The sequence below is a fragment of the Dasypus novemcinctus genome, chromosome 15 (assembly GCF_030445035.2).
Source record: "Dasypus novemcinctus isolate mDasNov1 chromosome 15, mDasNov1.1.hap2, whole genome shotgun sequence".
NCBI lineage: Eukaryota > Metazoa > Chordata > Mammalia > Cingulata > Dasypodidae > Dasypus > Dasypus novemcinctus.
The window spans coordinates 13,630,595-13,656,217 of NC_080687.1; the positions used below are offsets into that span (position 1 = coordinate 13,630,595).

The following is a 25,623-nucleotide window of genomic DNA, read 5'->3' on the forward strand; positions in this document are numbered from 1 at the left end:
CACTTCTGTTTCTTTGGAGAACCCTGACTAATAACAGTCATTCAACTAGCTGCTGGATAAGCCAAGACTTATCTACCAGGTTTATTTTGCCCCCTCCACTATACCTAACTACCCTTCCTTTTGAGTTATTCCCCCCCAAAAAAGCTAGCTTACAGTGCAAGATGTTTTCCCATGATCCTTTTCCCATTAAATACTTAACAATTTAAAGTTCTCCATGATAAACTCAGGCAAATAGTAATTAATCTTAAAAATCAGGTTACTGCAAAAAAGAAAACGTTTCTACTTTGTTCCTTGGATACATTCATCCTACTCAATTTGCACACCACCTTTTTTTTCTTAAAGATTTATTTTATTTATTTATCCCCCCACTCCCAACCCGCCGCCTGTGCTGTCTGCTCTCTATCCATTCTCTGTGCATTCTTCTGTGTCTGCTTGCCTTCTCTTCTCATCTTCCCTTTAAGGAGGCACCAGGACCCAATCCTGGACCTTCCAACGTGGAAGAGAGGCACTCAATCACTTGGCCACCCCAGCTCCCTGGTTTGTCTCATTGTCTTTTCCTCTGTGTCTCTTTTTTGTTGCATCATCTTGTGTCAGTTCTCCACATGAGCCAGCTCGCCGTGTAGGCCAGCTTGCCTTCAGCAGGAGGCCCCCGGGAACCAAACCTGGGACCTCCAATATGGTAGACGGGAGCCCAGTCGCTTGAGCCACATCTGCTTCCCTACACACCACCTTTTAATCTCTAATAATATAATTTAGAACCTGTTTGTTTGCTTTTTAAACTTAAGTAATACGTACCAAGTTTGGTGGGTGAGTGAATGTCAAGCATACAATCCAAAACGCAAATAGTATTAGCAAAGCTTATAAAGCACTGTTGAAAGTATTTTACACATATTAACTCATTTAATCCTCACAGTAACCCTATGAAATATGCTCTGTGCATGGGGGTGACAATAAGTGGAGACTGCCTTCACTGAATTCACCCAGAGTGCTTGTTTCCAGCAGACTTCAGAGCCCCATCCAGACACAGGAAACTTGGGTAGTAGAACTTATCAACCTACACGTTTAACACACACCCTAGATTTATCTTATGCAATTGAAGATTAAAAAAAAAAAAAATAGCTGATCTATATATCAAGGTCTCACCAACCAAGTTACCTTTATCCAAGGGTTCTTAACAAGGGGTCTGTGAGCTTGAATTGAAATTCAAAAATGTATTATTCAAAAAAAAATAAAACATTATACTTGTGGGGACATGTTGGTGAAGGTGTGATACATTTATTAAATAACACACAGTATAATGTGGACTTAGTAAGGGGACCGTGGTTTTCACCTGACTAGCAAAGGGGTCCATGGAACAAAAAAGTCTAAAAAGCCCTGCTTTATACACATGCAATAAGAACTGAGGCACATTACAGCGTATGAAACCCAAATCATGCATCTTAAAACAAATATGACAATGAGATGTTGAGAACAAAAGTAAATATCAGCACCAGAATCACTGCAAAGAGTTCATAAAAATGCATTAGATAATTTTATGGGGAACACAGTCCTTGGCAATAAAGTATTAACCAACAAAATAATTTGCTAAATTTCAGCCAGATTTTCTTCGAAATCTAACTAAGCAGAAAATACATCTTTTTTTTTTTTTTAAAGATTTATTTTTATTTATTTTATTCCCCTCCCCTCCCCCGGTTGTCTGTTTTCTATGTCTTTTTGCTGCGTCTTGTTTCTTTGTCCACTTCTATTGTCGTTAGCAGCACGGGAAGTGTGGGCGGCGCCATTCCTCGGCAGGCTGCTCCCTCCTTCGCGCTGGGCGGCTCTCCTTATGGGTGCACTCCTTGCGTGTGGGGCTCCCCTACGCGGGGGACACCCCTGTGTGGCACAGCACTCCTTGCGCGCATCAGCACTGCGCATGGACCAGCTCCACACGGGTCAAGGAGGCCCGGGGCTTGAACCGTGGGCCTCCCATGTGATAGACGGACGCCCTAACCACTGGGCCAAAGTCCACTTCCCCAGAAAATACATCTTAGAAGGAACTACATAACTATATCACTTCTGCAAAACTCAACCATAGCTCTATTATTATTGCTATTTCATGGATGTATGTGGGCCTAATTTTATGCTGTTTTAATTTTAAAATATTCAACTCAATGTATTTCAAAAAGAAAACAGCACACAGATTTCTTTAAAAGGCTAAGATCCTTACTGAATTGATTTTTTACTAATCACGAGATCTCAAAACCTCAAAATTCATGAGGCCACTTAGCATAATACTACAATAAAATTTTGATGTGTAATCAGTTTATCTTCAACTGTTAAATGAGAAAACAGGTAGAAGAATGTTAAATTGATATTTCCAAATTATTTCTATAAAAAGTACTATGATTTAAAATCAAGGCCAGTTAACTTTCTGATAAAACAACCCTCTATTCCCAATGCCTTAAATCATCGATTGATTTCCATAAAACCCTTGCTCTAACAGCAAATACCAGCATTGTACTGAAGAGTTTCTTGTCCAGTTAAGTATATGGTATGATAGATTTAAAAAAAGAAAACATTTTTTGGAACACAATATTGTGCCTGTGAACCATCCAAAGACAATGCTAACAAATGGACCTCAAAACTAGAAATATGTAGTCTTCAGAAAGTGAAATAGAAACACATGAAAAAATTGTCAGTAGTTAACAACCTCCAGCTCTCTTGGCATTTCCTGAATTATTAAATACATTAACATGTAGTTTTGCAGTCTGCAGGTGCAGTTTTAAGGGCAGAAAATGGAAATGGTTTCCAACCCTCATTTTAATTTATGTTGTGAATAGGAACGAAGTAAATCAAAGCTGCCATCAATTAATAAGTAAACAAATCCTTTTCCAAGGGTGTGTAGAAGACTTCCGTATTAGGAGGCCATCTCTGTAGTCAGTGCTAAAAAGCTCCCCTTGATAAATGTCTCTGAGCACCAGGAAATTTGTGACAGGTGATAAAGACCAATTCAAATATGAAATCAGAATCCAAAGCTTGTTATCGCAACAGTAAGAATGCGCACTCTTGCTTATGAACCAACTTGGGCTTTTTCTGTAGCTCACACTCCACCAAAGTCTGGGGGTCAGAGGAAGTCTCCATATAAAGGAAGGACTTTCGACACCAGCTAACCACGGACTAGAATGTTTCACCAACTGAATTAGTCAGTTCCCAGTGGAGACAAGCACTTGTATATAAGCCTGATAAATTATAAGAATTAAATAAGGGGGCTGTGAATGGTGTGTATGCAGGTGTACACATTTACACAAAACAGTGGATGAAGGTTGATCCAGGTACCGGGGAATATTCATTAGGTTACTTTTTGCTTTGGTTTATAAGTATGGCTAACCCATGTCAAGACGTCCATTTAGAGCAGAGGGTTCTTTAACCTTTTTTGTTCCACAGATCCCTTACTAAATCCACATTATACCATGTCTTATTTAATAAATATATCACACCCGCACCAACATGGCCCCATGAGAATAATGATTTTTGATTTTTTGAATTTCAGTTCAAGTTCACGGACCCCTTGTTAAGAACCTCTGAATTAGAGAATAACTCTGGTTCAAACACATATACATACACATACACAATTCTCTGTCCTGCACTTAAAATTACTTCTCCTGTAATGTCTAAACATATATAATGAACAAAACTTTTTTAAAAATACACGTGATGAAATTATGTGACAGCTGGCAGGCAAAACAGTAATGCTAAGGGAAGTGATGTTTCTATCTCCCCTTGGCACAGTCTTTATATAAAATAACTTAATTTACTCTGATCCGTCAGCACTACAATGATTAATGATCTCTAATGTGTAAGGGTAGCATTAAAAATTAATAAGAGCCAGTTTGAACAAAGAGGGAATACTGGGAAAGTAATTATGTTAATATTCAGCAAATAGCTCTATTATTTTAAAATAAAGAGCCCTATTTCAAAATTGTCAAAGCTTGGTAACATTTCTTATGTAGATAGTAATACTTTCAAAACCTCCACCTTTTACTGGAGTAAAAATAAAAGAGTAATACTTTTTATTGGGTCATTTCAAGAATATATCTGTATATAATTGATGGGGTTCACTGCCATGTTAGTTGGCCCTTCTTTGGAGCTGGTGTTTCTGCGTGATGGAACTGGACTCAGATGGGATCTCTTTTCATGGGACTTTCATGCTACTTTATTGGAATTGTAGTTGGTGCTGGGGTTTAAGATATATCTAGGGGATTTGAATCTCTGGACTGACAATATGATGGCCACGCCCTGAACCTCAACAGACTTCAACTCCTACACTCTGATTTATTGGACTTACCCCACTCAGCTAACATGGAGTTGAAGAATGTCAACCACCACACCATGGAGCCTAGAGTGCCTACAACTGAAAGCAGGAGGATTACATCCAGTATCCATGTGGAATCTAAGCCCCCTCTTGACACAGAAGTGCAATGGACACAACCATTCCAATGCCCACAGAGAAAATGTGGCATTGGCGTGGGAAAAGTAGCCATGGTGGCTGCTGGGTGTGGGGAATGGGAGGAAGAGATGAGATGTGGAGGCGTTTTCGGGACTTGGAGTTGTCCTGGGTGGTGCTTCAGGGACAATTATCAGACATTGTAGATCCTCCCAGGGCCCCTGGATGGAACGTGGGAGAGTATGGGCTATGATGTGGACCATTGACCATGAGGTGCAGCGATGCCCAGAGATGTACTTACCAAATGCAATGGATGTGTCATGATGATGGGAGGGAGTGTTGCTGTGGGGGGAGTGGGGGGGTGGGGGCAGTGGGGTTGAATGGGACTTCAGATTTTTTGAATGTAATATTAAAAAAAAAAAAAGAAGAATAAAAATAAAAATAAAAAATAAAAAATAAAAAAAAAATTTTAAAAAAGAATATTTGTATATAATTGAATCTACAATTAAGTATTCAGATTAAATATTATGCATAATGTCAAACTCCCTTATTGAGGATATTCAAAGCCGAGTCCAAATGCCTGAATAGCTGATAGCCCAATACAAGGAAAGTAGAGGGAAAAAAGAAGAGGGGAGTAAGATACAATAAAATTCTAGTTCTTCATTTGGATAAAGTATAAGAGCGAATTTACTGCAAACTTGTACCCAACTTTGTATGCCAAAAGGAGAAGGGAATTTCTTGCTTGAACAATAATGCACACTTGCACACGCACGCTCAAGCACATCTTAGCATTGCCTTACGCTCAGCACAGCCTGCTTATGCTAGAGAAAACATATACAAAAGCCACTAACATCCAGAATTTACCTTGTCATTCTTTGGCCTGCATATTTATTCTCCAGGCAATCTCTGCCCCTTGCAGAGAGGAATACTCAAGCACACTTTCCCTTTCACCCCAGTAACAGCTTATCAAATCATTGTTTGGGGTTTCAAATAATTCAACAGTGGGCAACTAGAGTTACATCGAAGAACAATATTAGTAATAGCCAGCCTGGATCAGCAGCCCCTGTTTGAGCAACGACACAACACATCTGAACCTCCACCGTGGGTCACACACACACTCGCCTAATTCTTCCCACACTGTGAAGGAGGGCATGGCTGTCATTCCTGTTCACTAAATGAAAATGAAACCCATCTAGAGGTGGGGAAGAGCTGTCCCCAGCTGGGACGTCACTCCAGTGGAGATCATGCCGCTCCACTCTCCTCCTCCATTACCCAGCCAGTGGAGGTCACCCAAATCCCTCTGATCCCCTGAGGTGGTGGAATACGGGTGAAGGGGCGTTGGGGCTCCTCTGGGTCAGCGGCCTTGCCCCCAACCCATTGTTCAAAGTAGTTTTGTTTCTTTTAATCCTCAGTAACACAAGAATCGGTGTCACGAAAACTGGAATCTGGGAATCATTCTTGTCTAGTCCTCCTTCTACTCCCAACCCATTTCTCACCATTCCTTGTGACCTCTTCTTCCTCCCTTACGGGCCTTTCCCCTGGGCAGTTACAGCTCGCAGGCCCTGCAGGGTCCCGTTCACATTTGCACATGTACCTTTGCCACTTACCCCGGGAAGAGCTCTTCCTGACCATAGCCATCTGCCTCCTGTAGCCAGGTCCCTCACGGCACATCAGCCATCAGCGCCATCATCAACGACTGCTTCACTGTTGCTTCTGGGAGGGCTCCGGCTTGGTTTCTGGGCTCTTCTGCACTTTGGCACATGCTTTTCTCCATGCCCCATAAGCCCTCCCTGCACCAGGGCTACCTCATCTGGCAGGCTAACTTCTGCTCATCTCATGCAAAACCCAGCTCGTGGGTCAACTGCTGGAAATATCCCCATTCTTTTTTTTTCTCCCCCTCCCCAGCCCACCCTGCTGTTTTGTTTTTTTTTTTTTTTTGCTATCTGTGTCCATTCACTGTGTGATCTTCCATGTCTGTTTCTTTTTGTCTTCTCATTTTCTCCTCTAGGCTTCACCAGCGTTCAATCCTGGGGATCTTTGATGTGGGGGAGAGATTCCCTGGCACTTGCGCCACCTCAGGTCCTGGTTTCTGTTGCCATCTCACCTTGACTCTCCCCTGCGTTTCTCTTGTTGCATCATCACCTTGCTGCATCACTTGCTGCACGGGCCTGACTCACCTTTACCAGGAAGCCCCAGGGATGGTGGATGGAAGCCCATATGGTAGATGGAAGCCCAATCACTTGAGTCGCATCCACTTCCCAACATCCCCATTCTTCAACTCTCCTTGTCTTATGGTGTTGCACTAACCGTCACCCCTCTCAGTGACTCCCCCTCGATTAAGAGGACAGAAATGTTGACCTGCTGTAGACCAAATGCAGGATTAAAAGTGGCACTTGTCTCATTACTTTAGTCAGTCTCAGCAGTGTTGAGGCCTAAATAAAAATCAGACTGGGCTTCACAAGGTAGGTTTTCTCCAAGGAGGAGAAAGAAGAGCCCTACAAGATGGAAATCTGAGGTAGCTCCACAGTGGGGTGGAGGAAGAAGTTATTAGCGCTTATATTTATAGGTATATTCAAAAGAATTATGCCTATTAACATTTCCTGAGTGGACTGACACTGGGGCCCTCATGGGATTCTCTGTCAAGTGGCTGGAAGGCAGCTCCTGTTTGCTCTCTCTCTGCTTATCACAACATATTTCAGTCTGTGTGTCCAGTTAGGTGGATTTGTGGATTACGTTACCTGATTTCAACTCAACTATCCTCCCAAAAAGAACAAGTGGCTTAAGAATCATGCAGTGAAACCAAAGATTAAAAGTGACGATCATTACGCAAGTACAAGCTAATAAACAGTCAAACTGATACCTGTATTTCAAACAGGAGCTCTTCAAAACCATCCTACCAGGTTAAACATCAGGATAACTTAGCCATAATCTGATGTCAGCTGAAAATATTCAGAATAATCAAGAAGACTTAACAATATGAATTTCCAGCCACAATCTTAACTGACCATCTTGCTATAAGCAGGTATTGGGTAATGAGATAATAACAATAGTAGTTCATGTATATCGATAGTTAAATATACAAACTCAAAGGTTCATGCCAAAAAAGTTTTACTAATGGGTCAGGCAATCATCAAACTCTGGAGGCCAGTGAAGTAGACATAGAATGTATGCGACAAAGAGCTAGGTGCACTCTTGAGCTTTCCTAAGAAAGGCCTTAAAACTGAAACCGGACAACACGCTCCAGCAGCTATTACATCGATGGCATATGTGATGAACACTGAAGATTACAGAACAATCCCTTGGAATGACCAACAACAAACTCAACAGCCCAAATGATTTTAACTATATCAACTATAAAAGGTTAGATAAAAACCTATGATGTAAGTTTTGAAGAGCTGGCTTTCATTGAACAGAAAAGGACAGATCCACATTTAAATGATCAAACACAACCACATGGATTTCTCATGAAATTTCTTTGTAAAACATCTCATCACCATCCCAACAATGGTCGTCCTGTCCTTTTGTTCTAAGCATTGTCCCTCTTGAAAGTACTGCTGATGAGCATTTCTGAATAAGCCTTTGCTGTTGATTGACTCGGCCAGTAAGTAGCCCTGGGATGCTACTTTCTAGATTACTACACAAGGGCTCATTTGACTAAACTGTGACCACAGAATGCTCTGCAGTCCACTTTGCTACTTATTTTTTCAACCTCCATACAACCTGACTGGATGTTACACAATTAGTGCTGTCGTCTAAGGGAATGCTGTTTGGCACCCAGTGAGTGAGTGCTTCGCCATCTACATAGCACAAGAAATAAGTGAAGATACGTTTGTTCAGAGTCACCCAGACCACTGGCTCTTTAACATCATGTCTGTTACCAATAAAGACACCCAGACCTTTCCCAAGTATCGAAAGCAAGCAAGCATTTAGCAAGTAGTCCCTCCTCTCCCAGATAATTCTGGTTAATTTTATTTTTATCTTTTTATTTTGCAATAATTTCATACATACAGAAGAACTACAAAAATTGTGGTTAATTTTGCAAGTACAAGAATGTTCTTCTATGAGCTAAAACAAATGTAGGTCACTATTACAAGGTGGTAAGAATATGGTGATGCAAGGGGAAAATACAATTAATGTATTATGTACTTATGGATTACACTTAACCATGATATTGTAATATTCTTGCATCAATGTCAAAGAAGGTAAATACATCAATGCAATAATAGGAGGGCATGGGATTTTTTCTTTTGGTCTAAGGAAAATTTTAGAAATTTACTGAGGCGATGGCTGCACAATTCTGTGATGAAAGTGAGAGCCACTGAATGTACAGTTCGAATGAACTATACAAGGCATGGGGCTGTATAACAGAGGGAACTGTGCGGTAGATGATGGATTGTGGCTAACAATACAAATATGAGAGCATTCTCTCATGAACTATAACAAATGTACAATACTACTACATGGAAAAACTATACTAAATGTCAGCTATGGACCATACTAGTAACATTTTGATGATGTTCTTTCATAATCTATAACAAATGTTCTACACCAAGGCAAGGTATTTGTGGAGAGGTATTATACAGGAATTCTGCATGTTTTGAATGATTGTTTTGAAATCTCACAACTTCTCTAATTAAAAAAATATATATCTATACTAAAAACAGTACAGAGAATTCCCCTATACTCTTCACCTCGTTTTCCCCCAAGGCTAACATATTATATCACTGTAGTATAATTATCAAAACTAAGAAACTAACACTGGAAGAATACAGAACACTAACTAAACTACAGGCTTTATTCAAACTTCCAGTTTTTCCACCAATATCCTTTTTCTGTTCCAGGATCCGACTCAGGAACCTACAATGCATTTAGCTGTCATGTGTCCAAGTCTAGTTAAATTTTCTTTTGCTTTTCACAAATTCGATGCTTCATTCTTTTTATCAGTAGGATCAGAAATGCTCTCAAGTTCACAGAGGACAATGAGTTAATTTAGTTCAGTTATTCGCTAATGCAGATGATTAAGTTAATAATGAGGGGAGAGAGGGAAAAGAAGTCACTGACCAAAACTCTCAAACCAAATGCCTTGGCATATTTTACAAATGGGAACAGCCCAGGTGCTTCTGTGGTCAAATTCAACCCATGCTCCGTATCAGCCACAGAAGGGTCAACCTGATGGAGAAATCACCGTGTAAGTCTGTTCTTCTTGACATTCACTGTTTCCTTAGAAACGTCCAATATAAAACAGGCCTGTGGCTGACATGCTTTTCAGTGTCAAGAAAACTCATTCATTCAGTGTCTATCTGAAGGACACCATGCCAAAGGTCCTCCAATTTGACGACTTTATCTGCCAGGTGCAGGCAAAGCCTTGTCCAGAGGCTTCACCTGATAAAAGTTCTATTACAAGACTATTTTACAGCATCATTTGCTGCCCGTAGGTATAAATTAAGGACTCACAACATGCTATGATATTCATGTTCAGAAAACAGTTCAGAGATTAATCAGATATACCTGTTAATTTATTAACAACAGCATAGACAGAAGGAAAATCCTGAGGGCTGTTTCCAGGTGGGCAGATAGGTTACTTTTAGTATAAGCTATTACTCGTGATAAGGATTTTTTTAATACCCATTTACCTTGCCAAACTCAGCAAATAGAGCTGTCTCAAATCAGGGACAAGCAAACATTGGTTTTTTTTTTTTTTTTTTTTTTTTTTTTTTTTTTTTTTTTTTTTTTTTTTTTTTTTCATATCATATTTACTTAAAGTGATGTACAGAGTCTGAGACATTAGCTTTCTAACAAGGTGACATCTGTATTTACATTATGGTGCATACTTTAGGATACACAGTTCTTTACATTTTTAGTTATCCTATGTTTTACATTATGGTTTACATTATCAGTCTGTCATCTCCTATATGTTATGGTGTAATATTACATGTTTTATATCCATCCTTGTGTACTCTCAAGAAACTCCTCTCTTACCCCCCATTTACTTTGGTTCCACACATTTAACGTCCATTTTCCCTTCCACCTTAGTGCCCTCAGTGATAGCCAACCTCCGTTTCCTGAGGAGCCACTTCCAGAGATAGATGGAATAGTGTTCAGGGCCTAACTTGCTCAACTGCCCCAATGCCCTGGGAGCCACCCTTTCTCTCGAGGGATACAGTTCCCTCTATTGGATGGCATTAGTCCTCCCCAGGATGTGGGTCCACCCCCACTCTCACTACTTGGGTTTCTACCCCATGGTGTCACCCACTCTGGCAGAATGAGCATTTAGACATTCCCCAGGAGCCCGTCCTGCATCAGACCCTCCCCTCCGAGCATTCTAAACAGGTAACCCTCTTTATTATATTTTTATATGATTTTCTCGGCATTTTACTCTCCACCAACACCTGACCCTCTCCTGGTTCGTATGCTACCCCTCCCTCCCCCCACTTTTGGGCAACGTTACCCACCCGTCCCTCCCCAGCCACCCTCAAACCCGCAAAGCCCCAAGCAAAGGCAACCCCTTGCCCCCCTTTTATCTCTTCTTTGTGTTCATACTTACCACCATCTCGTCTTAAATTCCACCCCTGCAGACATCGGCTCATATCCTTCCTCCACCCTCCGATTTCCTGCAAGCCTATCGTTCAGTCTCTTGCTATCTAGGGCAGCTTGTTTATTTCATATCATTGAGGTCATGTAGTATTTGTCCTTCAATGTCTGGGTTGCTTCACTCAACATAAGGTTCTCAAGATTCATCCATGTTATCACATGTGTTTGTAGTGTGTTTGTTCTTACAGCCGAGTAGTATTCCATTGTGTGTATATACCACATTTTATTGATCCACTCGTCTGTTGATGGGCATTTGGGTTGATTCCAACTTTTGGCAATAGTGAACAATGCTGCTATGAACATTGGTGTACATATATTGGTTTGTGTTCTTGTTTTCAGTTCTGCTGGGTATATTCCCAGCAGTGGTATTGCTGGGTCATATGGCAAATCTATGGCTAGTTTTTTGAGAAACCGCCATACTGTTCTCCAGAATGGTTGGATCCTTCTGCATTCCCACCAGCAGTGGATGAGTGTTCCCCTTCCTTCACATCCTCTCCAGCACTTGTATTCTTCTGTTTTTTTCATAGCTGCCAATCTTATGGGTGTAAGATGGTATCTCATTGTGGTTTTGATTTGCATTTCCCTGATAGCTAGAGATTTGGAACATTTTTTCATGTGCTTTCTTGCCATTTGTATTTCTTCTTCGGAGAAGTGTCTGTTTAAGTCTTTTTCCCATTTTTTAAATGGATTGTTTATCTTTTTATTTTCAAGATGTAGGAGTTCTTTATATATGCAAGTTATAAGTTTCTTATCAGATATATGATTGCCAAATATTTTCTCCCACTGTGTGGGCTCCCTTTTTACTTTCTTGACAAACTCCTTTGAGGTGCAGAAGGCTTTAATTTTGAGGAAGTCCCATTTATCTATTAGTTCTTTTGCTGCTCGTGCTTTTGGTGAGATATTCATAAATCCATTACCTATTACAAGGTCCTGTAGATGTTTCCCTACACTGCTTTCTAAGGTTTTTATGGTCTTGGCTTTTATATTTAGGTCTTTGATCCATCTTGAGTTGATCCTTGTATAAGGTGTGAGATGGTAATCCTCTTTCATTCTTCTACATATGGCTATCCAGTTCTCCAGACACCATTTGTTGAATAGGCCACTCTCTCCCAGTTGAGAGGGTTTGGTGGCTTTATCGAATATTATGTGGTTGTATATGTGAGGTTCTATATCAGAGCTTTCAATTCGATTCCATTGGTCTATATGTCTCTCCTTATGCCAATACCATGCTGTTTTCACCACCGTAGCTTTATAGTATCAAACATTGGTTTTTAAAGACAATAATGTTTACATAAAGCAAAGGGAAGTTATGATTCTTACTAAGGTCTTGATATTGCTTCTTTAGCTAATAAGCAGACTAAGTGATAATGCCAGATCCTCCCTAAATTCCATAGTTTGAAAATGTTTGAAGGACTGTCCCCCATTCTCTTGTACTTACTAACATCAGATGCAGCAGTATATGTGGAGTCTATAATCACTATTCATATACAAACTAGTTATCAGAGATGATTCTGTTCTTTTCATTCCTTAAGACAATAATTTCCTTGCAGACATTAGGACCCCAGTTTAATATTATAAAACTAAGATCTTGTAAATCCTAGCACTGTATTCAATTCCCTTTTCTGCAAGGGCAATATTCTATTTTAAACTTATCTTGGCAAAGCCAACAAAATATTTATAGAAAGCAATTTTCCTGTAAGACAAACCAATCTGAAGAAATGCAATAACAAAGCTCAAGTTATTGTTTAATGAAGATTTTGCTAGCTAAAACTCCCACCTGAAGTGAATGAGTCATTCAGAACTATCTGAAAACAACCCTAACTTGCTTTGAAGACCTCATTTCAAGCATTAATGAAAACTGCCTTACAGCTTGGAAACTCACTATTTCCAATAGCATGCTGATAATCTCATAGGAGGACAGCATCTGCCTGGTTTTGACTCACAAATGTTGCTCATTCCTTTTATCAGTCGGTTATTTCAAGTATTTAAAACCTTTTCAATTTTAACCATCTTTGAAAATTTAGATACATAAAACTGAAAATTCACCACCAGCATCCTCTACATAACAAGCTCTTTACAAGCATTTAATATTTAACTGAAAATATTTAAAAGGAGAAATGGCTTTCACTTCAGTTGCATGCTAGGTTGGACATACACAATGCTACATAGGCATATATAAAGTAAAATATTCCATTAATTACTACTTATTAGAGGACAAAAATGGTGATTTTCCTCACAGTTAAGGTTTCCCAGAAAATCATTGCCTAAGACAAAAATATGACTTCATAATTCTCCAAAATTACCATAATCCAAATTCATTTGCTTCAAGAATGGAAAATATCAGTAACGGACCACAGGCTTCAGATCAAACACCAGTATTGTTTTAAGCGTAAAGAAGGAGAAAAAGGCTGGAGCACATCCATTTACACGGCGCAGACACTACCAGAAATTCAACTTATTGCTCAGAAGGTAGAGTTACCCACGGTGCAGAAGCCCCGGGAAGCCATACTCAGTCCGGGAGGTGGACCTTTTCACCACTGCTCTCCAGGCCCTGCCCCTGGTCCAGCTCTTTCGGGGATCACACCAGTTCCAAAGGTTAACCCCAGACCACCGAACCCCTGTCCTGGATGGCACCACGATGCCTCTCTCCATCCTAGCCTCACCCCCAAGCACAGCCTCCCTCGGCACTGAACTCGGATCCCTTTCCTGAAGCCAAAACACCAGCCAGCTGCCCACAAAGCCAGTGTAGGACAACGCCACAATCCCCAAGGTGAGGACTTCGTTCTGGAGACAGCTGGCCTCCTGGGTGGACAACAGTCCAATGAGACAGCACCATTCGAGCAAATCAGCAGGTGCCTCGCCTGTTCCACATGATGCTGCTTTTCAAAACCTCTACTGATAAGCAATCAATCTCGGAAAAGACCCCACACCCCTGTCGCTAAGAATATCCACTAGACTTTTCTCAAGAAAAATTACATTTTTCAACTCCCCTTTAAGAAAATGGCTATCTTGATCAGCTTGTAGAAAACACCCACAGCCAAGATTAAAAAAAACTTATTTTTAAAATTGATATTTTTTTCAAACGACTTCAGCAGTATTAAAGTACTTAAAAAAATATGGCTCAATGTTTGTAAAATCCTTAAACTAGAATCCCAAGAAGCTTCATAAACCATTAGTAATTGCTATTAAAATACATAGTTGAAGTGTATCAATTACTCAAAGATCATTTTTTATACACTATCAAGGGCCTTATTTTAATTTCTTAGACCCTAGCCATGGAATCCTCAAACTTATGCTCACAGCATAAACCATAACTCGGAAACTCTACACATTTTAATATTAAAAGTAGTAAAATTATACACTTATACAAGGTTGAAATAAAGAAAATAGCTTTAGCCAGCCCACTGTACATTCCTACATTTTCCCCTCCCCTAAAAAAGTGCAAACAAAACCCTACAACGGACAGCCCCTTGAAACCCACCTGACTGATGATAAAATCAGCCTCAAAGTTAGCTTTGTGTCTTGACTACAGACCAGATAACGAAAGTTCCTAAAAATCTTCATCTTCCATGGAAACTAGATAATTTAGACAAAGTTCCGTTTCTTTCCTCTGGGGTTTAAGCATGCACAAATGGATACAAAATTTTTTAAAAATAAATAGGAACTAAGTAAAAATACTACTGGAAAAAATACTAAAGTTTAAAAAGAAAAGTAACTCTTCAATTTCCAGATCCTAATATAGTACTTATCATTCTAAAAGTAATTCAACAGAAACTCATATAAGGTATGAAGAGATGGAATCACAATGACAATTAAGTGTCATACATGATCATGGACTGATCTAATAATGGAGGAGAAAATGCCCAAAAGGACATTATTTGGACGATTGGGGAAAAAAGGAATATAGACTGTATGCTTAATATCAATGTTCAATTTCTTGAACTTGATGATTGTACTTAGTGTCAAAGTCACGTAAGTGAATATCCCTGTTCTTAAGAAATAAACAGGGCGGTATTCAGTGGTAAAGGAACATGTTTTCAAACGCTTAGAAAACAGATAGATGATAGGTAGGGAGGGAGGGAGGGAGGTGGACAGACAGAATGGTAAGGGGTACAGGAGATCTCTACTATTTTTGTATTATTTTTGCAAGTTTCCTGTAAGTTTAAAATTATTTCAAAATAAAAATTGAAAGAAAAAAAAAGAAGAAATGGAATTGTGTTAGCAGTGCAGGATTCCAGAGATGCTCTGAATTTTTTTTAATAAAAATTTTATTGAGATCTAATTCACATACCATACAATTCACCATTTAAAGTGCATAATTCAGTGGTTTTTATTATATTTACAGAGGTGGGCAAACCACCACCCCAATCAAGTTTAGAATATTTTCATCACCTAAAAAGAAATCCTGTATATATTAGCAGTAACTCCCTACACCTGCCTAGCTCCTTCCCCCACCCCAAACCCTGGCAACCACTAATCTACTTTCTGTCTCAGTAGATTTGCCTCTTCTGGACATTTCATACAAACGGAATCATGTTATATGTCTTTTGTTTCTGGTTTTTCTCACTGAGCACAATTTTTTCAAGGTTCATCCATGTTATACCATGTATCAGCTCATCATTCTTTTTAATGGTCAAGTAATATTCCATAGTATTCCTTGGATTAAAATTACCTTTTATTTACCCATTCATCAGTTGATCGACATTTGGGTTGCTTCTTCTTTTTGGCTATCATGAACACCTGTTTTTGTGTGGACATACGTTTTGATTTCTCTTGGGTATATACCAGGGAATAGGATTGCTGGGTCAAAAGGTTACACTGTTTTAACTGTTTGAGGAACTGCCAGGCTGTTTTCCATAGCAACTGGATCATTCCCATCAGCAGTGTATGAGGGTTCCAATTTCTCCACATCCTCACCAACATTTGTTACTATCTGTCATTTTATTAAAGGCATACTAGTGGGTGTGAAGCTTTAACTCATTATAGTTAATGTTCTATATCTTAAACCAAGGCTACTTCTTCTGCAGTGGACTCAGCTATTCTATAAGCTATACTTTTTGAAGTAGAAAATATGCCCAAAGGGTCATTCTTAAAACCCATAAGAAACCTAACCCTCCCTTAATAAATCAATGAAGGTATCACCTGTACATAATATGCACCATCATTCTACCCCAAATCCTATGGAACCGCAATCATGTCCAATAGTCATTGTTCTAAATAACCTGTCAGGCTAAGCAGCTTGTGCAAGTACAATGATATTGTGGAATATATTGTTCCAAGAAGGAGCACTGGGTTGCAATTCAGCTTTGTCAATAACCTATGTGTAAACTGATAATCACTTATTTTCTGTATACCTGAGCATAGTGTTTTGTGAAGCTCATAGAGCTACATCATCTGAAGGTACTCCCAGATATGAAGTTGTCAAAGACCAAAAGTTTAACAAAATTTTAAAATGGTACTAATACCACACCTAAAAAACATGCGATGCAAGCAGAAAGAAGTTGAGCTTAGTAGTCAGGCAGGCCTGCGTTCAATTTCTGGCTCTGCCATTTAGTTGCTCTATGGCCACTGGTACATTATTCAACATCTTTATCTCTCAGTTTCCTGATTTGCAGGTAATACTGCCTTCACCAAGAGGTTATGAGAATTCATTAAGCTAGTATAACAAAAGCATCCGACACAGTGGTCAGCAAAGAGCCGGCACTTAAATGTCAGTGTCTGTCACCTTCCTGCTAACTCTCTGGGTAAACTTTTCCAGTAAACAGAGACCTTTTAACAATTGTTGTGGACCACTGAAAACTGAAATGGGGCCCCTGTGATCGTGGGATCCCCTTGGGAAGCCCTTGTCCACATCCTGGTCTGCAGTTTGCTAAGAAGAGCTTTCAGTTGACTTAAAGCAGGGCGAAAGGGAATTCTTGGAAGGAACCCTAGAGGTGAAAAGATACCCGACTTCGTTTTTGGCAGTGACGGTAAGAATAAAAACTTCCTGGGACACACCGACAGCCTGGCCACAGAATAGATGAAAAAGAGAGAAAGGTGAAAGCTGGGTTCACGTGACCCGGTTCCAGGCGCCAGTGTGGACTGGAAGGCACTACACGGAGGGAGGGAAAGGGGGACAGGGTGGAGGCAGCAGGCGGGGGTGGGGGCTGGAGAAGGGGACACCGCCGCGGGCTGAGCACCGTCCCGCTGTGAATTCACGCCGCCTTCTCCTACCTGATCCGGTTGTCGCGGAATTTGTTGAGATGCGGCTGGTTGAGGTAAATGGTGCGGGCTGGTGTCTCCAGCTGGTCCCCCGTGGACGTAGCCCGGGACATCTCATCATCTGCCTTCTTGTAGCCCGAAGAACAAACAGGTCCTGCGGCGAGGAGGGCGCGCGGCAGACAACAGAACACAAAAGAAGTCAGACGCCGCGGGGCGAGCGGGCTGCGCGCAGGGCAAGCGGGCTGCGCGCGGGGCCGCGCCGAGGAGGATGCTCGGCGCGCGGGGCTCGGGCCGCCTCTCTGCCTCGGGCCCCGTGAGACTCGGCGGCCGCCGCGCGGGCTCGTCCCCGCCCCGGCCCCGCGCACCCCGCCCCCGGCCCCCGCGCCCAGGGTGCCCCGCCCGCCCTCCCGCGGGGAGAGCCCGCCCCTCGGGGCAGCCCGGCCCGCGCCCCCCCGCAGGGGTGGAGCGCGCAGGCTGCGGGCGCAGCGCGGGCCGAGGGAGGAGTCGGGCCGCGGAGCTAGGTGTGCTCTGCGTCTCCGACGGGGTTTAGGGACCGAGGGATGTCAGCAGCGGGCCGCTCCCGCAGGCGGAAAGGCCCAGCAAGGGCGCGCAGCCCGGCCTCGGCGTGCACCCAGGACGCTCCGGAGAGGAAATCGGCTAACCCGGGGGCCGGGGGCTGGCTCCCCGCGTTAGCCTGAACGCACCAGCTGTTTCCTCTGCCTCGTTGTGCCTGGCACCCTGCAGTGTGGAAGCTTTACGCATCCCAGCTTATGGCCAGATTCAAGAGCCTTCATTTTTCTCTGCTCGAATTACTGTTTCTATGGTTACGACACAAGCCAGCCTAGTTCCTTAGGATTTGATCCCAGCCCTCGAGGTGGGAGGTGTCACGGTGGTGACTAGGGTACCCCAAAACAAAACTGTTACACACACGCACACACAAGCACAAAGGACCAGAACCACATCTCCAAACGCTGGGCAGTTTCCTTCCTGAAATGAGAGAAACCCACCTTGAGACTTGACCTTTGGGGAGGACTTTCCGAGGCAAAGGCTCACAGAACAACGGCCCACCCCTTAAAGGCTGCCTGTTTCCCTTAAATATACGATCTAATACCAGTCGTGCCTTTTCGATCAAAGAAAAGGAAGTCCTGCTGGCTCTTTTAAGGATTCGTAGTCTCCTTTGACTTAAACAACCGCTTCTCCACTCACGGACACAGAGAAACATTTTGAAAGAGAAAATTTTGGCTGGTTGGGTCATTCTTTTAATAAGGCCCATGCGCCTTATCATTAAAGGGAGATATCCGAAACTTAAAATTAGTTACTGAGCACCCGATTAAGTCTGAAATGGGCTAAGTTTTCTCCCTTCCCCCAGGTGGAGGGTACCCCTGGAGGGTGCAGACACAGGTGCTCATAGCCAGGTCTTGGTCACTGGCCAGGCGCACCCATTGTCTCCCTGGCCACAAGGTGGTCCACAGCAGCCGGTCGTCTCCTGGTTCCTGCTTGGGCTCGCACCCCCGCGGGTTCCTCCCACTCCCTGGGGCCCAGCTCTGCCTTCTCCTTACCAGCAGGGGGAAGCACTGAGCGAGACATCCTGCCTGAAGACTTGTAGCCAGAGGGCACCTGCTCCCTGCGGTCCACGGGGTAAGCAGGATTTTAGAGCATCTACAGATTGATTGAAGAGATTGAGAATATTCTTTTAACTAGCCTACCTAAAAGTACTGCTTTCCTCTCTGCCCACTTACTCCACTTGTCATTTTATCATTACCTGGAGTTGTTTACTGTCTGTATCCCCACAGCCAAGAGTTTAAGCTTCAGGACACCGAGGACACGCTTTGTTTGCTGTAGCGACCTCAGCCCCAAGCACAGTACCTGGCACATAATGGGCACTCATATTTGTTGCTTGAACAAATCATTTTTACTCATTTTATAAAAGTTCCCTTGGAATTCTCTCAAGGCAGAGATGCAATGACAAGCACAAAGAGCTTAAACTACACATACTCGTGTCAGTCAGCACTATGCCGTCGCCTGTGCTGTGTTCGATCAGCGCATCTAAACTCTGCCTGCACACTCTAATCAATGAGGGAGAGTTTACAATTTACTAGATCTGGGGCCCCAGCCTCACAGAGTCTCACTGGGTTTTGTTTCGTTTTGTTTTGTTAAGCTCCTTAAGTGACAGTAACCACAGTTCAGGACCACTTGTTAGCTGCTGCTGCAAACATAAAAACAAAAGATCTGGACTCTGCCTTCAAAACCATCACCTAGTTTAATGGGGTAAGTCAGCCACAGCCACATACCTTAGCATGACAGTTTGTGACCTGGCAATAAAGAGTGGGCTTGAGTGGATCAACGACATAAATATAAGAGCTAAAACAATTACAAGAAAATGGGGGGGAAATATTCAGGACATTGTAGGAGGCAATGGATTTTTAGACTTTACAATAAAACATAAGCAGCAAAAGAAAAATCAGATAAATTTATCTGATTTATCAAAACTAAAAACTTTTGGGCATCAAAGGACATTATCAAGAAAGTGAAAACCTAAAGAATGGGAGAAAAGATTTGGAAATCATATATGTGATAAGGGTTTAATATCCAGAATAGATAAAAACTCCTGTAACTCAACAAAAAGATTAACAACCCAATTTAAAAATGGGAAAAAGACTTGAACAGACGTTTTTCCAGAGAAGATATACAAATGGTCAATAAGCTTATGTAAAGATCCTCAACGTCATTAGCCATTAGGAAAATGCAAATCTAAAACACAATGAGATTTACCGTGTCACACCCACTAGGATGGTTGCTCTTTTAAAAATAGAAAATAACAAGTGTTAGTGAGGATGTGAAGAAGTTGGAATTCTCATGCATTGCTGGTGGGAATGTAAAATGGTACAGCCACTGTAAAGAACAGTTTTGTGGTAAAAATGTTAAGCACAAAATCTTATGACCTGGCAATTCCACTTCTAGGTATGTAACCAAAAGAAGGGCAAATAGGAACTCAGATACTTGTACACCAATACTCACAGCAGCATTATTCACAATCACCAAAAGGTGGAAGCAACCCAAGAGTCCATCAACCAATAAATGGATAAACAAAATGTGATATATCCATACAATGGAACATTATTCAGCCATAAAAAGGAGCGAAGTTCTGACACATGGTACAACTTGGATGAACCGTGAAAACATTATGCTAAAAGAAAGTAGCCAGACATGAAACGACAAATATTGTATAAGTCCACTTAAATGAACTATCTAGAACTAGTAAATTCAGAGACAGAAAGTAGATCAGAGGTTACCAGGGCTGGGATAGGAAGAATGCAGAGTTATTGCTTAATGGGTGCAGACTTTCTGTTTGGGGTGATGAAAAACTTTTGAAATGGAAGGTGGTGATGGTAGCACAACATTGTAAAAGTAATTACTGCGATGAATTCTTTTTTTTTTCCTCTCCCCTTCCTCCCCTCCCCTGTTGTCTGCTCTCTGTGTCCATTCACTGTGTGTTCTTCTCTGTCCACTTGTATTCTTGTCAGTGGCACAGGGAATCTGCATCTCTTTTTGTTGCGTCATCTTGCTACGTCAGCTCTCCATGTGTGCAGTACCACTCCTGGGCAGGCTGCACCTTTTTCACACTTGCGGCTCTCCTTTCGGGGCGCACTCCTTGCACGTGGGGCTCCCCTACGCGGGGGACACCCCTGCATGGCACGGCACTCCTTGCGCACATCAGCACTACGCATGGGCCAGCTCCACACGGGTCAGGAGGCCCTGGATTTGAACCCTGGGCCTCCCATGTGGTGGGTGGATGCTCTATCATTCGAGCCAAATCTACTTCCCTGTGATGAATTCGTGTACACTTAAAAAGGGTGACAGTGACAAGTTTACATAAACAGGATTTTCTTCTAAAAGCTGCTTGAAGGTGCAAGAAAGTTTAGAGGTCAGCAGCCTCTGTGCTTGGGGAGGCGAGATGGTCAGAACAAACTTTGAGAGTCCTAAAGTATGCTAAGTCTTATATTCTGGGCGTATATTCTGGGTAAGAACCAAAGTTAATTAAGCAAAGGCCCAAGTAGGCAAATGATATCAGGGGACCAATTTTTTTTAATTGAGGGTCCAGATTCGGGAAGGGTAGAAAAGAAACTGGGAGGAAAAAAATAGCCTGTGGCCAGACTGTGGATGCCTTGCCTGCCTGGCAAAGAAGCCCGCGAGTCATCCTGAAGGTCACCAGCAGCTACAGGTGTGGAAGCAGGAGAAAAATGCATGTGGCAGAGTGTCCAAGTAGAAGCAGAGGGAAGGGCTTGGAGAGCAAAGTATTTCTACACTCTAGGGGAAAGGGAGATGATAAGAGCATGAATTAAATGGAAATGGAGACAAACATGGACATGAGAAGCATCTCAAAAGAAAACTGCAAGAATTTTCCCAGATTGAGTGTGTGGGTAAGGCCAGCGTAGGAAGCACTGGATGGCTGGAGTTGGAGGACAAGACTGGGACAAAAAAGGCATCGCCAAGTGAAATAAAAAGGGAGAGCAACAGTTTTCCCAAACAAGAATTTAAATGTTGGATAACAAATATTGGGATGAAAAAATAACTGACACACACACGGAGTGATTACAGACTTAGAGAAAATAATCTCTCTCATGGAGCTAGCATGCATCAGGCCAGCCCATCTTTTAAACTACGACAGGCCAGACCTGGAAATTTTATTCTAGGTGGAAATAGTTAACAGTCCCGCCTACCCTCCCCCACCCCGATCTCAGATAAAGTTTTTTTCTATCTCTGTGGCCTCACCTTGCTTTAGAGGAAAAAAATTAACATTTTCAAAATAACACAAATTTGTCGAAAATGTATTATTGCCTGTGGAGAACACGATACTATATTTAGCAAAGTACAATAGGACCAGGGTTTCAATTTCAGATTCATGAAAAATCCTGAGTGAATGCATTTTGCAAATATCACTCTACAAATGAGAGGATATGCTTACAAGTCCCCAGATAAACAAGCACAATGTCAGCAGATGGGGGAGTTCAATAATTATCTATTAGTTGAGAAAGAAACCAAAGTGAAAGAGAATAAAAAGAAGCAGCAGCAGGCAGATGGTCAAGCACTAAGTTTGCTCACTCTCAAGTGAAAAAACAGACAAGAGAGTTGAAGGTCAAGGCTGGCAGGCAGGGACTTTGTCCTGTTCCCGCTCTGTCTGCCATTACCCTGTAAATATATGTTAAATGAATAAACAAAAGGCTCATTGGGTCCTCTTGAAGGTGCCTATCTAGCTGTTAGGGATCAAATTGTGTCCCCTCAAAAGATATGTTCAGGGAAGCGGACTTGGCCCAGTGGTTAGGACGTCCGTCTACCACATGCAAGGTCCACGGTTCAAACCCCAGGGGTGTCCCCCGCGTAGGGAGCCCCACGTGCAAGGAGTGCGCCCCGTAAGGAGAATCGCCCAGCGCAAAAGAAACTTCAGCCTGCCCAGGAATGGTGCTGCACACGCAGAGAACTGACACAACAAGATGACGCAACAAAAAGAAACACAGATTCCTATGCCACTGACAACAACAGAAGTGGACAAAGAAGAACACGCAGCAAATAGACACAGAGAACAGACAACTGGGGCGGGGGGGGGGGGGCCGAGGGGAGAGAAATAAATAAATCTTTAAAAAAAAAAAAAGATATGTTCAAGTCCTCACCCTGGTCCTGTGAAGAGGAATTTATTTGCAAATAGGATCTTAAGATCTTGAGTCCAAAATGGATTAGGGTGGATCTTAATCCAATATGACTAGAGTCCTTAAAAGAAAAGAAAATTTGGACACAGTAAGAAAGAGACTGAGAGAGAGGCGACCACATGATGGGGGCAGAGGTGAGTAATGCCACAAATTGGCAGCAAGCCTGACTGCCAGAACCCTCTAGACTTCAGAAGGAGCAAGGCCCAACTGCACCTTGATTTCGAGCTTCCAGAAGTGTGAGACAATAAATTTGTTATTTAAGCCAACCGGCCCATGATGCTCCGCTGCAGCAGCCCTGGCAAGCTGAGACCACACCCCGCCCCTCCTCCCCGCCCCCGTGACCAGACTCCTCTGTTGAAGAGCCCTCACCTCCTGCATACGGCAGGGCCCTGCGCCCATGTCTGTGCCAGTGATATGGCCACCAGTCCCAGCAACTTGATCCACAAGGTCTCCTGGGGATTTTGACATGAGACCTAAAGGAAACAGCCTCCACATGGAGCCAAACGACATGACGTATGCATTCACGGCAAACGCCATGATGTATGCATCCCACCTACTGGGTGGACTGGGAGGTAGAGAAAGGTTGACTTTTGAGATAAGGAGGAAGTGGACCCATGGAGAGCAACAGAAATTCATCCTGGCAGCTTTTTGGATCCTGGATTCCGTGAACCCCCTCTGAATCATTATCTCAATTATTCATAACCAGAAACCCCAACGAATACAGTAAGGGGACCCAGGGACCCTATTGTGCCCTATAAAACGGGGTGAGCAGGTAAGCTTAAAGAGGAGGGACTGGCTCACTCACAGCTCACCTGAGGCACCCAAGGGTTTCGATGCTTTGGCGCTCGAGGGCTGTGAATGCCAAAGACCAGATTCCAGGACGCTGGGTCTGACAGGAAAACCTTCCCGGCATCATTTGGGCCGACTGGTTTAGAGGAAGCCCAGATACAGCTGGAAGCTGACTGGCTGAAGAAGGAGGCACCCTTGTCCTGCTCCTCCCTTTGGAGTTGCTGCCATGTTGGTGGAAAAAAAATCAGAATTTTGAGGAACAGAGATAGATGTTTGAGTACGCCCAAAAGGAGAATGTGAGGAAGAAGAAGAAGGGGGAAGACTAGGGAAGGGGAAGAGGGAGGGGAGGCGACTAGGAGACACACCATGACCCACAGGAGGACGAGCAGGAGTTCGGGGGAGGAACACATGCCACAGACCCGCCTCCCACCAGCGTCTCCCGCCCTGTGTCTCCCCTGGGCCTCAGCCACCCGGCAGCCCTAGCTCTCTTGTGACTCCCTCTGCACTCACTTTGTTCACATCATTGTAGTTGTATTTTCAATTCCTCACCATTTCACTCACGTGTGATATGTCTGTATGTGGGATGTGGTAGCCACTGGTTAGGAAGCAGGGACAAGGACGGATGGACACAGACTTCCCACTGGCAGGAGGACGGGGCCTCATTTCTAATGAAGGTGGGAAGTAATTCCATGGAGTTCATTTGGGGGAAGAAAATGAAACTCCAGTTTTCTTAAAATGAAATATTATTTTAATTGAGAATAAACTACCTAGGTCCAGGGAGTTAAGGACCTCAAACAAGAAAATGAATCACAAAAGGAGAGTTTATGTAAAATGAGTTATTTTTATTTTATTGCCTTGGGTAACACAAAAACAAAGTCCTTCACCCTGAATGACAGCATTTTTTCCCCTAACTCAAATGAAAATGGTCAAAACTCCAAAAGATGCTCAAGACCCATCTAGCCCATTTCCCTTACAAAGAAGTTTAACTATCTTACACTAGAGAAGATTCTCGGGAAAGATATACCCTAAGTCAGAAACCTACCAAAGTGGTTAACCTTGTTGACACTAGGTCTGTGCTCATTATTTAGTGGACAGAGAAGTAGAAGGAGAGAGAGACCTGACTTGGACATTACTAGGTGAACGCTAGAGGAGCAGAGCCAAAGTGGAACCTTATTGACAATTACAAACTGTATGAGCTCAAAAGAGAGAGAGGTTTAGAAGCCAGATCTGCAGAAACTTGCATCCAATTGTCTTTCACCTAGAATAGGCTGCTGCTTGTGAGTTTAAGCCAGGCAGACCACCCTTTGAGCCTTAGCATCTTCACCTGTTAAATAGAAATTGTGTAAACCAGGGGTTGGCAAACTTTTTCAGCAAAAGGTCAACAGTAAGTAAACATTGGAGGCACTGGAGGCCACAAAGAGCCTCTGTCATATATTCTTCTTTTCCTCCTCCTTTTTAAAACATGAAACTTAGGAAACCTGCAAACCACTCTTAATTCACAGACCAGACTTAGACCACAAACCAGAGTTTGCTGACCCCTCACGTAAACTAAGTTCTTTCATAATTAACAATCTGATTCTGTCCCAGCTCCCAACCCAAGGAAGCATTATCTTCAGTTTCATCTATAACAAGACATGAATATAGAATTCCTAGCAGATAGAGGTATTCATACTTCTGTTTCATGAGTTAAGAAACCGGCTGTGTCTTTTTCCTAATTTTTTATGTGTTTGAAAAGCATGTAAGGACAGTTTTCTCTCTGCCTCGAGATAAATCTCCAAGAAATCAGGGCAATCATCATAGAGTTTTTTACTAAGAGGCAGAAGCATGCATGCACGCACACACACACACTACCTTCCCCAAAGGGTTTCAAGTTCAACTCTGGCCTCTACCCCATATTTGCAGAGATGTTTCATA

General features: G+C 42.5%; 1 protein-coding gene across 3 annotated transcripts in view; it reads right to left on the reverse strand.

The window, feature by feature from the left end:
- The window catches only part of LOC101445555 (phospholipid-transporting ATPase IB), a 675,309-nt gene that overhangs the window by 556,813 nt on the left and 92,873 nt on the right, over positions 1 to 25,623 (reverse strand). For 2 of the 3 annotated variants that reach the window (XM_058277045.2, XM_071208176.1), the window contains exon 2: positions 17,228 to 17,369. In XM_058277045.2, the coding sequence (XP_058133028.1) occupies positions 17,228 to 17,369 (142 nt within the window). Of the gene's footprint in view, positions 1 to 17,227; positions 17,370 to 17,919; positions 18,029 to 25,623 lie in introns of those variants that run through there. The other variant, XM_058277047.2, reaches the window with a different exon arrangement.